General features: G+C 46.5%; 1 protein-coding gene across 4 annotated transcripts in view; it reads left to right on the top strand.

Annotated features, from left to right (window-relative positions):
• myo1b (myosin IB) overlaps positions 1-8,159 on the top strand; it is a 44,862-nt gene extending 36,703 nt beyond the window's left edge. The window contains exons 22-32 of one of the 4 annotated variants that reach the window (XM_086123265.1): positions 451-537; positions 781-867; positions 1,706-1,792; positions 3,072-3,158; positions 4,364-4,438; positions 4,527-4,661; positions 5,139-5,245; positions 5,360-5,492; positions 5,697-5,849; positions 6,068-6,201; positions 6,489-8,159. In XM_086123265.1, the coding sequence (XP_085979391.1) occupies positions 451-537; positions 781-867; positions 1,706-1,792; positions 3,072-3,158; positions 4,364-4,438; positions 4,527-4,661; positions 5,139-5,245; positions 5,360-5,492; positions 5,697-5,849; positions 6,068-6,201; positions 6,489-6,621 (1,218 nt within the window). In that variant the 3' untranslated portion in view covers positions 6,622-8,159. The remainder of the gene's footprint in view (positions 1-450; positions 538-780; positions 868-1,705; positions 1,793-3,071; positions 3,159-4,363; positions 4,439-4,526; positions 4,662-5,138; positions 5,246-5,359; positions 5,493-5,696; positions 5,850-6,067; positions 6,202-6,488) is intronic. The other 3 variants (XM_086123266.1, XM_086123268.1, XM_086123269.1) reach the window with 3 other exon arrangements.
• Positions 8,160-15,624: the final 7,465 nt, after the last annotated feature.

Below are 15,624 nucleotides of genomic sequence, written 5' to 3'. Positions count from 1 at the left end.
CAACATCCATGATCCTTGCTAAAGTCTGTACCGAAATGTCAAATTGCCATTGTGTTATAAATAACGTTGAAACGTTGCAATCATTTTGTTACCCTGTTTACACTCACTTGACCAATAATCGAACAAACAAACAAACAAATAGCTGTTTCTAAGAGGAAGCAGTGACAAGTCCGATGACAAACAGATAGTTGACTTGAGTGATTAAAAAACTAGTAATCCATCAATTTGATGTGTACCGGTGAAAATACAATGAGATGATTACATAAACATTTATTCGTAACGGCCCTCCGAGGAAAGACGTAACTCCAAAGTGGCCCGCGACAAAAAATGAGTTTGACACCCCTGTCGTAGTGCGATTCGTTTTTTCCATTTTCAGTGTGTCCGTCAAACGTAAGCGGGTGAGAAATGATGGCGCACCTTGCAAATACCGTCTCGCGTGTTTATCGTTAGGCTCGCAAACTGCTGAGAGAACTGAAACATCAGAAGAGGTGCGAGGAGGCGGCCACCACCATTGCGGCTTACTGGCACGGCGCTCAGGTACAGATTTACGTTTTTACCGCCGCGTTCCGTCACCGGATGGTTTGCGCTAACGCTGAAGGGCTTTTCCTATTCCAATTCAACTTTTTTTTTTTCCTGCTCTATGCATTCGATGCCTCTTCTTCTGCCAATCTCACAGCTGCCCTTTTTCCGTATATTTTATCCCTCCCGCCCCCCCTCTCTCAATCTTCCCTTTTCTCGCACTCTTCTCTTTCTTACCTAACGGCCCCACGTCCCCTCCAGGCTCGAATGGAGCTGCGACGTCTAAAACAAGAAGTGCGGAATAAACATGCTGTGACAGTAATTTGGGCATACTGGCAGGGAACAAAGGTATTTCCACCCAGACGTCGTGTGTAGCTGTCCCGGCTGTCTTGTCATCCTTGTTCACCGAATGCCATTCGTGACTTGAGCGACAAGCCTGTTCCTTCGTCTTATTAACGCTCAACCGGGTCGTTTTTGTTTTTCGCCGGCCTTTAAGTTTGTCATGTGGTGTAAGGTTGCTCTGAATGTCTGTTGCCGCCACCTCACGAAGGGAAACCCCATTTTCCAATGATGAATTCGGGAAGACTATGGTGATGTACTGTATATGCTGCTGGTTTGGAAAAAAATAAAAATAATTTGTGTCAGGGATGCTTCGGCGTACAAAAAGTCATCTTCCTCAAAAGTTCAACAATATTGAGGTACTATGTACTACCTCACGTAGTATTAGGCAGAATAAAACCCAGCGTAAGTGCATCTAAGACATGTCTGCCATCTAGTGGTGTTTAGTGATATTACAACTTAGTCGACCGCTGCACAGTTGTCGTACGGCACCCACAGACTTGTGTATTTGGATTTTTTTTTTTCAATATTAGAGAATGCACATGAATTTGAAAGGTTTGTTTCAAGGAAAAAAAAAAGATCTTATCAGCATTTACGTTATGAGTTCTCCGATCTGCCCCGGTTGCGTTATCAACAAGACTCATATTTCAAGGTCTCCAAACCATCTGATAAGATCAAATCCGACTTATCAACGATACTGTTCAATCATATTTTCTGAGGTCTTTGCTCTACGGCCGGATAAGTTTATCATCACCCCCGGTTCCAAAAGTCACGAAGCCGATTGCCGAATTGCCCTGTCCTTTTACTGAACCGAACTTCCTCCGCCACGACCGCCGTTTCCTCATAGGCGCGGAGGGAGTTGCGTCGACTGAAGGAGGAGGCGAGGAATAAACGCGCCGTGTCGGTCATTTGGGCCGGCTGGCAGGGCACCAAGGTATTTGGGAAGCCTGTTGCATTGACTTGGAGTGACTTTGTGACTGGCCGCCTCCATCCACACCCCACAAAAAAAAACAAAAAAAAATCCATCTTCATATCCATCAGTCTTCCAAGCCTGCTCCACCTCCATTCTTTTTTTCTTTTTTTTTAACTAATCCAACCAAGCCCACGTGTCAGTGATGTCACATTTAATGGCGATGAAAAGTCTGCACACCCCTGTTCAAATGCCAAGTTTTTGCGGAAAAAATACACTATTCCAAAACGCATCCTTTTAAATGTTTTGCAACATGAAGATGAAGAAAACGGAAGATTATTGTCACGTGTACTAAACAGCCACCGGCACTTGCCAGAAACAATCTTGCTGCGAAGCCTCTTGGCAGGCTTCCCGAACAAATTGTGCTCTTGTCTTTATTGATGATTTCAAGTGAGTTTTGAGCGGTGCCATATTTTCTCCACTTTGACTGTCTTCGAGGTTCCGAGGTACATTTGATGCCTTGGAAATGCTTGAAAATGGGTGGCAGCTCTTTGCTTCCTCCCGGTTTGAAAGGGATCGGTTAATTCCGAACCCCATTACAGCCCCAGCTGTAAGCCAAGGGTGTGCACACATGGGCAAGCACTCCTTAGCTGTTTTTTTTTTTACTTTGGCTCTCGGGCAGTTGCGTAGGTTAGAGGTCACACACAAAAAAAGTCATTTGGAAGTTTTGGACTTGGTCTCATCACCAAAAATTGGCATTTGAATTCGGACGCTGATGACTTTTTATCGCCACTGGAACTCATGTTTTGTGTTTTCAGCACAAATCCCCTTCCGTCCGCTCAACTCTGCATGCCGCGCATCCGCATGACAATGTTTTTTTTTGGGGGGGGGGGGGTAGCCAATGCACGCTTTCTCTTTGCATTGCTGTGCCGTCGTCGTTTTTCTCCACAGGACCAATTTGGAGGCCTTACGGTGACATTTTTCTGTCTGCATTTTGACAAAAGCGCTTGATGATCACTCCATGACAAAACTTGAACATCCCTTTCCTTTGCAGAAACTCCTGAAAAGTAATTGTTTGACTGTCAGCGTCATAAAATTGTTGTTTCTGAGGGTGAAGCCGTCGGCCACACGGGCTTTGCGTGTGTGTGTGTGTGTGTGTGTGCAGTGTTGGATGCAGTGTTTGATGTCTGCTCACCTCAAGCAACACAGCGGTGCTTTTTTTTTTGTTTTTCTTCCCTGCTCATCTCCTCTCGCTGGGTTTTGTTCCCCCCTTGTTTTGTGTCCTCGCCCGCCTCTTGAACAGGCTCGCAGGGAGCTGAGAAGACTGAAGGAAGAGGCCCGACGTAAGCATGCTGTCGCTGTGATATGGGCCTGCTGGCAGGGACTCAAGGTACCTGGCAGCCCTCAGGCCAAGCCATCACCGAGCCTACCAACTACTAACCAAACCCCCATTCCGCCATTGGCCCCTCACGTCTCCGTCAAGCGTGTGTGTCCGCATTCCGGAAGCCAGTCTCTGCCCTCGCGCAGATGTTTTTTTTTTTTTTTTACGCAATGCTCTTCTTCCCCTGAACGCAACGTCAAAATATGCAGGGGTGCCCTGGGACACGAGTGACCTGAGCAGCCTTTGGGCCTTTTTTTTTTTTTTTTTAACACAATTCACTTCACAACAAACTTCAAGTTCACAGTTGGCGTTTACTGTCAAACTAAACCTCAAACAAAGGGAATTCCACCTCGTGTTTTTCAAACAACCGCATAGCCTCGCCTTTCGGCGTCCGTATTATCGACTGACAACCGTAGTTTTCCATTCTGTTATTGTTGTATAATGTCAGCTACTCAAATATATTTATTAGATCTCACACCGGCGCCCCATCATGTGGCCTTGTTTGTTGTTGGGGTTTTCCCCTCAATATTTCAATCCCAAGCCACATTCCTTTGCAGTCCTTGAGGCAGTTTTGGGACGAGTTCTCCAACATTGAGCTGTGCCGCCCATGCAGCCCTCATGAAAGCACGCAAGAACGCCTTTCTCCTCTTTTACCGGGTCACTTCGCCCCAATCCAAAGAAAAACATATCCGCTGTACCCTGGGGGTTGGTTGCTATGCGGATAGCTTTTCCAAAATTATTGGTACACTCCCCCCGCCCTCGAGCTTACAGGAGAACTTTTTGACTCACGGGGCTGCGGCTGTCTTCTGTTGCTGTCTTTCCTCCATTCAACTAACCCCATGTCAAGCGACATTGTTTTGTATTTAACCTGTCCTTTGTGTTCCTCTAGGCGTGCGTGTGCGTTTGTGCGCGTGTGACATTGTAGCGATTGCCTAAAAGCATCCATGTGGACATTGTTGCCGTGTTAATCTTTCATCATCCTAATTGTTCACCTCGCCCGTCGCGATCCACTTTGCACCTGTTCACAAACACTTTCCGCTATTAAGGTCGGCATGAAGGTCGTTTGCCGTGAACGTCGTCATTAACTGTTCCGTTTTTATTTGATGTCATTGCAGCAGTTTGAAGTTCATTCCTTCGCTCCCGCCCATCCGCTAACTGAAAAAGCAGCAGCTTGTGATCGTCCTGTTTTTTTGTCTGCCTTTTCTCTTTGATAGGTCCGCAGGGAATACAGGAAATTTTTCAGGGCAAACGCAGGGAAAAAGATTTATAACTTCATCATCCAGAGAATCGTAAGTGTCGTATGCGCGTTCAACGGCGAAGGCGTTACCGCATGTTGATGTGCAAGTTTAGCTGACAGTTTAGGTTCTTCTCTTGTAGATGCAGAAATACTTCCTGGGTCTGAGGAGGACCTTGCCTTCCATGTCCCCCATTGACAAGAGCTGGCCCGCCCGGCCCTACCGCTTCCTGGATGCGGCTCACACAGAGCTGCGCACCATCTTCCACCTTTGGAGGGTGGGTCACGTTCCCTTGATATTCTGCATTCTTCACATGTCGGGGGTCACATGACCCCGTGTTGATCCAGCCCGTCATAGTGGAGCCCGCGAGTCGCCACCGAAGTGTATTTCCAATTTCCTAGCGTATGCGCCCGTAGGCATAAAGCGAAGCGTGCGGAGTCTCCGTTGGAGAAATGCGTGAGTGCAGTCAGTGTCGAGGACGATCGTTGCGAACAGCTGATCAAATCTCTGCGTTGGCTTCTTTCGTCCCGCCCATGACTTCTCTTTTTATGATTATTATTATTATTTTAGTAGATTGGCAGCGGGGATCCACTTCTCCCTCGACAAAATATAATGAAGCACTGAAAAGCGTTCTTGTTGAATTTACTCGTTAGAAGAACTCATCGAGGTCCCCGTCGTGTACACGCACTGAATGTGAATCCCTCCTGTCAACGTCCCTGGCGTTACCCCCCCCCTTTTTTTTTTTAACACTCAGTGCAAGAAATACAGAAGCCAGTTCACCGAGGAGAAGAAGGCCGTGTATGAAGAGAAGCTGGAGGCAAGTGAGCTGTTCAAGGATAAAAAGTCCCTCTACCCAAGCAGGTAGGGAAAATGAATTCACCGGTGCGCCTTGGCTCCTCCCGTCGATTGCCGACAAGTCGTCACGCTCAAGTCCCCCCCCCCCCCTCCTCGTCCCCCGTGTGGCTTTTGTCTCAGCGTGAGCCAGCCCTTCAAAGGAGACTACCTGGAGATCAGCAAGAACCCCAAGTATCACAAGCTCAATAGTTGCGTGGAGGAAAAGGTTCTGCTGGCCGACGTGGTCAACAAGATCAACAGGGCCAATGGCAAAGTAAGAAATATCCCGCCGCGGTGGATTTTTGCGCCGGGGAAAATTTCCGTCCTCTTGTAAATGCTTTGGTGCATCCCAACATTTTGCCCGATGATTTGCCCCACTCCCTCCCTCACATTTCTCGTGTCGGCCATTGCCACAAGGCTCACTGGAGCCAAATTCGATTCGAATGCAGCGTAACGGCGTTTGGCGTGTTGCCTCCAGGGCGCGAGTCGCATTCTGCTGCTGACCAAGAAGAACGTGCTGCTGGCCGACCAGAAGACGGGCCAAGTGAAGGCCAGCGTCGCCCTGCCCGATCTCGCCAGCGTGTCGGTCAGCACGCAGAACGACGGGTTCTTTGCGCTCAAGCTCAGAGAGGTGAGAGGCGCGCCAGACGCACGACGCTAAAAATTTTTACTGACGTACGCTTAGTCACTTGCGTATGATCCCGTGCAAAAGTCTTGCTAAATACAACTGACTGCATGTGGGTTAAAAAAAACAAAACAAAAGTACCCTCAGTGGATAATCCAGAGCGCAAAGTAGGAATTTGGTAGCAAGATGTCCGACGGCGTCGCTTGACGGTGATTTCGCCGCAGGGCTCGGCCTCGGCCGTCAAAGGAGACTTTTTACTGAGCAGCGAGCACTTGATCGAGACCATCACCAAACTCCACCACATCGGCTCCACCGCCTCAGACGACGGCGTGCGGCTCAACATCGACATCACCGATGAGTAAGTCTCGTCCGTTTCATTCAACACGTTGCGAACGGACAAAGTGCGACCGTCAAATGTTTTTTTACTCTGCCAATTATCCAAATTGACATCTGGCTAATAAAAAAATAATAATAATTATGAGGAAAAAAAATCCCAATCTGTCAGGCCTAAATCCGAATACTCGAGAGACCAGAAGAGCAAGTCAAGCTGGGCGCCCGTGTGGCGTTTTGGACCAGCGTATCCTTTCATCGTCCCGCGTCCCGGATGACCTTTTCTGACCCCGCGTGGTCGTTGTGTCCTCCCAGGTTTCTGGTCCAGTTCAAGCAGGACAAAGTGTGCGTTAAGTTCATCCAGGGAGCCCCCAAGAACGGCAACGGCGCGTCCTGCAAGCGCAAAAACAACCGCTTGCTGGAGGTGTCGGTCCCCGCCACAGCATAGCCCGAATCGGGATTCGGGATTGTGCTGATGAAGGACCGACGCCCGGCAGCGTCCACCCGCCGAGTGACACGGCGCTTATTTGGCTCTTTTTCTTCCCTTTCGTCAAACTTGCTCAGGCGCCATCACAGCTCGAACACTTTGTGCCATTTTTGGCGGCCGAGAAAACGCGCCACAGAAATTTGGGTTCATCGGCGTCGGAAGACGGGAAAATAATTGGTTGCGAGCGGCGGCGGCGCTCGCTCTGCCTGGATGTGGACAGCGGTAAGATAAGCAAGTCGGAGCCCCGACTGGCCCTCGACTCGTCCGCTTTTAAGCCGCCTCAAGCGGCTCGGCTTAACAGGCGCGATGACGTGTGGGAGCTGTTGGGTCCGCAACTTGAAATACTGCACTTGCTTTTATACTTTGATAGAACCAAAAAGAAAAGAAAAAAAAAAGATTGTCAGCTGTGTCTTCTGGCTACTTCCTGAAAAGAAAAAAAAACGATGTGGGCTGTTGAATTGTGAGATTGTTGTACAACTTGTTTTGATTTTTAAATTCATAATTCCGACGTGCCAATGACTTGTCATGTGTTGGTGTACACGCAGAGAAATGCAGAGATGCGCCCCCTCGTACTTATTATCATTGCCAAAGGAAAAAATAATAATAATCATTTGGAGATGGGGAGCGTAATCGGCATGTGGATGCTGCACATGTGATTAATTATTTTTTTTCCTCTCTACTATAGCCAGTGTGATCCATGCCAAGCTTTATTTAATCTGCAACAGTACAAAGGCGATGATAAACTACCAAGAATCATGAGATGGTACCTCAACGTTCCAAGCTGGCTTGATTCCACTTCCGGGCTTTTCTGTTTCTCCAGTGCAATATTATTCCATTTTGGGGTTTTTTCCTCTCTTTCTCTTTCTCTCTCTCTCGCTCAGCTAAGCAGTAGGGCGCGGCCTTAAGCTGTGGCCTTTGCATGGACTTTCTTCCTCGGATATCCTCATTTGTACAAATTTGTGAAATTGCAGCTTTTCCAGCTATATCTTGAGCAAATTTCTTTTTTCTTCTTTTGCAGAGAATAACCAAACGCTGAGCACATGTTTGATGAATTGCAGGGCGTTTGATCGGGGTTTTTTTTTTTTTGTTCCCGGCTTTTCGGGGAATATGATATTCAACAAAAGGAGTTGTTGACGTGATTATTGATATTTACCGGTGAGGGAAAAAAATCCCCTTTAACGGGGAATGTGCTTCAGTGGAGTCGTGTTTCAAATTACCTTGGCTTTGTGGTGTGTACTTTTCAATGTCACCTTTGACACTGAGACTACTGCTTGCGAACACTTGTTCCTTTTTTGGGACGTGCAGTTTCAATGCACCTTTTTGCTTACTCACATTTTCTTCCCTGGTGTCTTGTGGCTTACAGCAGCTTTTGTGCCTAACATGAATAAAACAAAACTATTTGTTTCCTGAGACAGAACACAGAAATGTTCCAATGTAACAGATACAATCAATCTTTTTTTCTTTTTTTTTAAATGAAATAAAGATCAGTCATAAATAAAGGTTAGCATGGCGATGTTTTCTTTCCGTGCTGTAATTTATGGCAGCGCTGGATGTCGTTTTCCCTCACTGTACATGAGGGACCGTAAATTATTGCTGAATGATGGATTGCCTTTCTGGATTGTTTGGCAGTATTTGCTCCTGGCACAATTGTTTATAATGCATTCTCACAGGATTAGTAAAACGGTGCATTTGTTTATAATTGTTTGCAAAATTCTTTTCTTTTAGAAGTGATACATTTTCAACCTGGTTTCAATAGTTATGGGGGGGGGGGGTTGTTTGTTTTTTGAGAATTTAAAATCATGGCTTTCCTTCTCAACCATTTTTCACTGGTGCAAAGTAGAGTCAACGCACAGAGAAAAAAAGAGTTTATTTCTAAGGACTCTGTATTTTGCTGTAGTTCCATTTTTGGACGTTATCTTTTCAATCAAAAGTTTGTATTGGTCTATTTTTCATTATTGTAGTCAAATGATGACTGAAAGTATTTTCTAGAAGCTGAATATTTTCCACGCAGTTTTCGATTTTTTTTTTTTCGAAGTTCAACCTTTCCAGAAATGATTCTATTTTTATTTAGAGAGTAAATTTGCAGTAGCTGAAAGTCAAGATCCTTAAAAGGCGGTTTTCTATACTGTAGAAAATCGCCTTTTAACTCATTCACTCCCAAAGACATTTTTAAAAGTCTTTTCAGCCATGGTCCAGGATTGGCTGGTACCGAATGAGTCAAGTATTGAATAAAGTAGGATTCTCCCCCCCCCCCCGCCCCCCCCCCCCCGTAAATCTCAAGACAAAAGCCAATTCTAGTGAGTTCTCGCGAGAAGCCTGCTTTTTCCATCATTCTCATCTCCGTTTTTGAGACACTTCAAAGCCTTCTGCATGCTACCTCTCCTCCTTACACAATTCAAAATCGTCCGATTGTTCCTTCTCGCATTCCTGTGAGGTCGTCTCTGGTTTTATTTATGAGCCGTGTATCAACAAGACGGGGTCCGGACAACCCCGGACGGACCTTGTAGTCCGGCGTTCGTCCAGATGTTTTCCATCACATCTGGGACGACTTGTCCAGGGTTACATTCCGTGGTTTGCGAAGCCCCGGCGGCAGCGGGTCTCCGGGGAGCGGCCCTTTAGATTGAGCTAAAAATAGCACCGCGACCATTTTGGGCTGCGCGAAGAACTAGTTCCCACCGTCGAGGAGGTCTGGGAAAGGAAGGAGACCCGGCCGGCCTCCCGCCACCCCACGCCTAGATTGTCGAAACCGAGTGAGAGCTCTTTGGGACGGTCCCGCTGCGCTCTAATACGCAAGGAACACGCGGAGAGCGGTTTCATCAGGGGCGGTTCTGTCGAACCCAGAAGAGGTCCGACGGAGCGTGGGTGGATGTTAAATTACTCTGAATGATTCGGTGGTCTTTGGCGGCACCGTGTGGAGATTGATATTAATGTTTAAAAAACTGTAAACCCCGTAATTTATGGCTACACACGGTCACGCCACCCGGATTTGTACAGGTATGCTGCAGTAAGGCCATGATAACCGTGAAGAATTTTATTGGAAAAAATGTCGAGGCCATAAATGTCAAACAATTACACGAACGACTGTGTATTCTTGCCCATCCGCGCAAGCCAGTTCAAGCAAGCGGTTCGTAACCTTGAGGCGTCGTGTACAGTATTCGTCTCGTGCTCAGGTTCGAGACGTTTTCATAACATTACGACAGAGCCGCTAGAGGGCGCCCTGTTTCTTTCTGAGTAGTGATGATGTTGGCCTTGAAAAATGGGATGCATTTACTGCTCGAATTGTTTCATAGCTCTAATTTTATTCAGAATTTTAATTAAAAGTAAATATTTTTTAAAAGTTGCAGACGATTACAAGCTGCAAAGGAATGACCAATTTGAAACTTAACTCATCTCGCCAAGACAAAGAGAAACCTAAGCAAGTTACACTTATACTGATTTTTCTTTTTTAAAATGTGAGCGACCCCACTCACGTCACCACACGTACAAGGAGACCTCCACTGACAATTGCAAATCTCCTTCCCCAAACCAGATGTCACTGGAAGTACCAAGACAGTCCTGTGAGAGGCAGCACAGTGCCACAAAGCATCTAGACTGCAAAACTGTTTAACTACTGATCAAAACAACGGTGGCGCTCAAACTTTTTAGAATAAATATCGTCTCAGCTGTCTAGCATTCAAATGCAGTCCCGCAGTAAGCCCTAAATACAGGTGACACATCGGTGTGGCAATGTTGTAACGTCTCAAAGGTTATTTGGACACAGTTGAGCGACAATACTCAGAGGCATATATTTATTCTCTGTGAAGAACTATTACTGCAGCTTACTGAGCACTAACCATCTCCATGTTCATCGCTATTTGTGTAATTCTTTGCTTGCCGTTTAGTTTGACAATGACCTCCATCTCATTGCAGCGCTTTAAAGGCAGAGCAGAAGTGACCCCACTTGGTCATGGCATTGTAAGTGCGGCTGTCTGGAGGGAGGGCCATGAGGTTGGAAGGACTTTGATTAATGATTGCAATTGGGTGGAGCAGAATTTGTGTCCCCACTCGCCCTCGTGCCACCAATAGCTTCATCAATTTGTAGCCATTATCACGTCAATATAGGCCAGAAAAGAGGAAGGAGGGGAATTAGGGGTTAAGGGGCGGGGTTAAAAAGAAAAATGGGGAAAAAAAGACCCCTGCTGCACCATCTGTGGATTGCTGAACCTGCTCAACCAGCTAGCTTCACGTATTTAGTTTGTGAAGTAACATGGGCCTATTGGACCATTAGTCCAATTGTCAGTGTTTGCACGAGACCTCGAGGCTTCCGCTAAGATCCCAAAATATCGTTAGGAAAAGCCTATCACGGGGGTCATGGAACAGTGGTAGGGTGAACGTCTCCCAACCTGAAGGTTGTGAATTCCATTCTCAACCCTTTTGACCACGTCGACGAGTTCTTGAACAAGAAACCTAATAAGGAAAAACCTACTTGAACAGCTGACGACATAGCATTAGTGCAACATTTTCAGATTTCTGCAAAGAAGCAAACAAATGTCAGAAAGAGCCTACTCGAACATCTAAACTTTGCTTCAAAGTTAGGCACTGAGATAGGTGGCAGCTGCGTGTATTTGAAAGTAACACAGCCACGTGCCCGGTTAGAAGAGCATGTCTTTGGTCTTCATTTGTTTGCATCACAAAAACCTGACATTGGAACGCGGGTGTGTAGACTTTTAAAATCCATCTCGCCATACCGACCTGTGCGCTTACCAACTGTGTGCGTTCAACACAGCTGGTATGTGCACCTGCATAGCAACGACTGCGTGTGATCCCAAGCAGCTGTGAAGCCAACGGCGACAAGCAAATAGCTTCTCACACATCATTAGCGGCTTATCTCCCAACATTAGGCCTTGCAAACGCAGCGTATGTGAACACTCTGAGAACTTAGTGAAAAGTGTAATGCCCCCACCCCCAACTCCAACAGATAAGAGATAAGAGGTGACTCTGAGTAAGACGGAGCATAGCAGGCTAATCATTTGTCATCAGTGGGTTGAACTTGCCAAATGAGCTCCCGGTTTTCCAGCGTGAGCGGATGAAGCGAGATTGTGGCACGGACGAGACCGTCGAAACAGAAACGGAGCCGACAGAAGGCCGGCAGAAAGCAGACTGAGGGAAGGTGTCATTTAAAGGAAGCGGGGCTCAATTAGGGGGATTGAAATCGCGCCGCCTGCCACCTCCCTCCAGTGTTGGACGAACATATATCAAAGCGGGACAGCTCCTCCTCTAAAGCCGTCTCCTCGCCCTCTGTCACGGCGAGCCAAACTGATTCCCCTCAAATTAACCCCAACGAAGGAGCCCTCCGCCGCATGATTTGGTCCAAGTGTGTGCGTAGAATTGTGTCCTCATTTTACTTCACCAAATGACCTTCAATTTAATCCTGGCACGAACCCATAATAAATGACATGCCTGTTTTTGGAGTTCAGAAAGCCGAATCTTGATTCAAACAAACAAAATTTATTTTTGCAACTCGGACCTTTCACAAGTTGGAGGAAATTATGAACAGTTCCAAATAACTTTCCGGCTTCCACTAGAAACCCCAATATAATACAAATTTGGGGATGTTTTCCTTCAGCTGGAATTGAGGACTTAGTCGAGGTGGAGGGAAATATGAACGATTCCAAATGAGCAGTGTGAGCACAAAGCCTTCACGCTTCTGTTATAAAGGGGGGCGGGGGGGCAAGCCAAGAAAAGCCTGCTAGAACAACTGAACTTATCTGCAAGAAAGCTCAGCAAAGAGCAAAACGGGCTCTAAGATTGAACCCTGCGGAGCGCCACAAGACTCTAAATGAATGTTTTTTTGTGCCCTGTAATTGTAGAAAATCAGTGAACCGATTAGCATTGTTTGCATCATTATACTCAAATTAAAGATGGAAATTGGTGATCAGCCACATTTTCTTTCCAGTCCTTAACACAGGGCTTTCTCGGCAACATTACCAAATGTCAAACCCTGCTTGGTGTTGATATAGACTGCTAACAAACAAGGATTTGCAACTTTGCCCCACCTACTCTGCATGATTGTCTCCTGTCTGAATTGACAGGCTGTAAATCACAATCACCATGAACTAAACCTACACTCCTCCTTCATGTGACCTTTCATTCTCGTTAACAATATGACGCGCCCCTCCTCGCTTGAAGTACGCATGTCGTTCTGTCCGGACTCATGAGGTGCTGGCGGATCATGAAGAGGAGTCGAAACGCAATTTTGAGATGAGAGGTGCTATGCCTCCATCCTTTGAGGTGCCGATAAAGTGTTTCGATTCAATCGCCCGCACGCCACATTTGATTAAAGCCAGCACGCATGAATTGGTGGGCGTGGTCGTGCACCGTGCGGCTAATTGGACTGCCTCCACGATGACACGGTGGAGAGAATGATGAGGATTCGATGTAAATAGGAGGAGGGATGCACAAAGAAGGATGGGCTAAATAATGAGCTAAACGTTTCAAGTCATGAACATGTCCAAAAAAAATAAATAAGACGCGGGCGAACTCTGTGTTTGCCATTTTGGAGGGGTGATGTAAAAGTGAAAGGCTGCTATCCAATTTATAGCTCTGTGATTTAGATGGAAGTTATCATTTCGCCCAAATACGTGTTTTGACGGCAGTGGTGGTTTTCGTCATTTTGCAGACATTTTGGGCTCAGATCTCATTCATCCGCTGTGAGCTGTAAGATGTAGCGAAAAGCCTACTAGAACATCTCGCTGTAGAAAAAAAGTTTAGAAATTATTATTTATTGATATCACAAAAGCTGTCATCTAAACAGATGCGTTTCGACTTTTTCAATCCAGCGTACTCATTGTCGGGCCTCACGTTCTCATGTAAGGATGAACATTTGAAGTAATTACGCGATGCCGGCCGGCCAGTTCGCCGTGGGTGTCCCGGAGAGCAACAGATGTTGAACTGCTCTCTGCTGGCCCATTTTTTTTTTTTTAATGTGATGAGCAGCCCTACGTGTGTCTGAGCCCTGCCCTCATTCGCACAGGCCCCGTTTAGGACTAATTAACTACATCCCACCCCCCACGTCCCCAGCCCAAACTCCTTCTGCACTCTTGTCTTCCGACCCGCGGGTCTTATCTCATTGTACTGTCGTCTCATTGTTCGCCGTGCTAAGTAATAATCATCCAAGCTCGGCTCGTCGGCCTCTGCTCCTCCTCTGCTCCTCCCTCCTTGTTCTCCTCATTATGTCCCGGCCTCCGCCATGACAAATGTCATTAATCAACTCCTTTCCGAAGCACGATAATCCTTGCAACCCGTAACACCCACCCCTGGTACAGGAAGTATTCTTTTCCCCGGGCGTTGCGTGAGGGCAATCGGAACAAAATCGAAGCGGCTCAATGGACATACCGATGGCAAACAAAAGAAGATCTCGCAAATCCCACGATGCAGGCGTATTATTCTCACGCCTTAATGTCTCGGCGCAGGTTTGGTCGCCGGGCTGAATTGATGCTCGGAGGAGAGTTGCGCTCAAAATGAGTCGAGTGGCCTCGAGTAACCTTTATTGAACCTTCCGTGGTACCGGTGTTCACATTTGTAGCTCACTTTCAACTATTTTGCCACGCTAGGCAGAACGGTGACCGCCACCAACACACACACACATTTTTTGCAATTATCGCAGAGGTCCCAATAACCATTTGTGGTACATTAGTGTTTGGGAATCACTGCAGCAGAGGACACAGCAAAAGTTCCAAATGCGACGGTGACTGCATGAGAAGGGCAGATTGTTTTCTCGCGTTCTTGAGCAGCGAACAGGGACGGCGTAACCTCTTCACCTCGCGACTGTGGTGGGTTGGCAGACATGGCCCTTTGCGTTAACCTCTCTCCATTTGGGTATGAATGGATCCAAAGTGAATGGTGAGTGGAGAGAGAAAGAGGAGGCGCTGTGTCGATCTTGGGCTGGTGCGTCTGTGATGTTCTGCTTGGGGGTGGTGACGCACTTTGGGTCACTCGTCTGTGAAAAGAGTTTTCTCTTTTTTCTGTGAGTTTTGGATCAGGAAAACAAAAACATTTACGGGAGTTTCTAATCACTGTTGGTGAACCTCATGAATTTGTAAAAGTTTGGATCATCTGATGTCTTTTAGAAGTTATCTTGTAGTATGGTGTGCGTTGTGAGTGCACCACACACGATAAGAGCGGTAAGCACGCAAATACAGCGTGAATTGGGGCTGTCATCAAGTTGGCGGGAATTCAGACTAGTTGAAAAAGCCGGTCAGTGTTAGCACAGAACCCTGCGGATTCCCCTGAGAAATATCAGGAAAAGCCTACTAGAGCGTCATAAGTTAATTTGGGGTTAATTCGGGGCACTGGGAACGGTTGCAGGTGTGTGCCATTGGCCGTGAAACGCCAGTTTGAATGTGACTGGTTGTTTTGCGCATAGCCACATCTTCAGTTATGTGAGGGTGGGCACACCTGTGCATCTGCTGAATCTCAGTTGTTTGTTTTTACCTCCCTTCTCCAAAATGTGTTTTTCTATTGAATTGTTCAGGGCAATTAAGCATATGAATTGTGGAAAAAGTATTGGTGCATTGCCCCGAATTTTAAGACAGTGTTTTTTGCATTGAATTAAGACTGAAAAAGTGGGGGTCGTCTTATTTTCGGGGTCTAGACATTATACCCATTCACGACGCTAGATGGCGCCAGATATCATTGGAGTGAACGCTGAACTTGACTTCCCAGGCCAAAGTGAACCCCTGCCACGAAGAATAAAAATAAAAATAGCGGTAGCAAGGAAAAGAGAAGAAAATAAGAGAAGAGATAACAGAAAATGGAGAAACGTAACAACAATCTGGAGAAAAGTGGGTCGAAGATCGGCCAGGTTTACCGGCAGCTGAGGAGAAATTATGATGTACGGTAATTTACATTTCAAAAACCAGAAGCCATTCTTTTACGAATGTGATTGCACTTTAGATATGAATGAGGCAAAATAACATGCTCTTT

This window comes from Hippocampus guttulatus, chromosome 11 (assembly GCF_054856545.1).
Source record: "Hippocampus guttulatus isolate MCC_2025c chromosome 11, RoL_Hgut_1.0, whole genome shotgun sequence".
Taxonomy (NCBI): Eukaryota; Metazoa; Chordata; class Actinopteri; order Syngnathiformes; family Syngnathidae; genus Hippocampus; species Hippocampus guttulatus.
The sequence above is the reverse complement of the archived record's forward strand: the minus strand, read 5'-3'. Positions and strand labels throughout refer to the sequence as shown.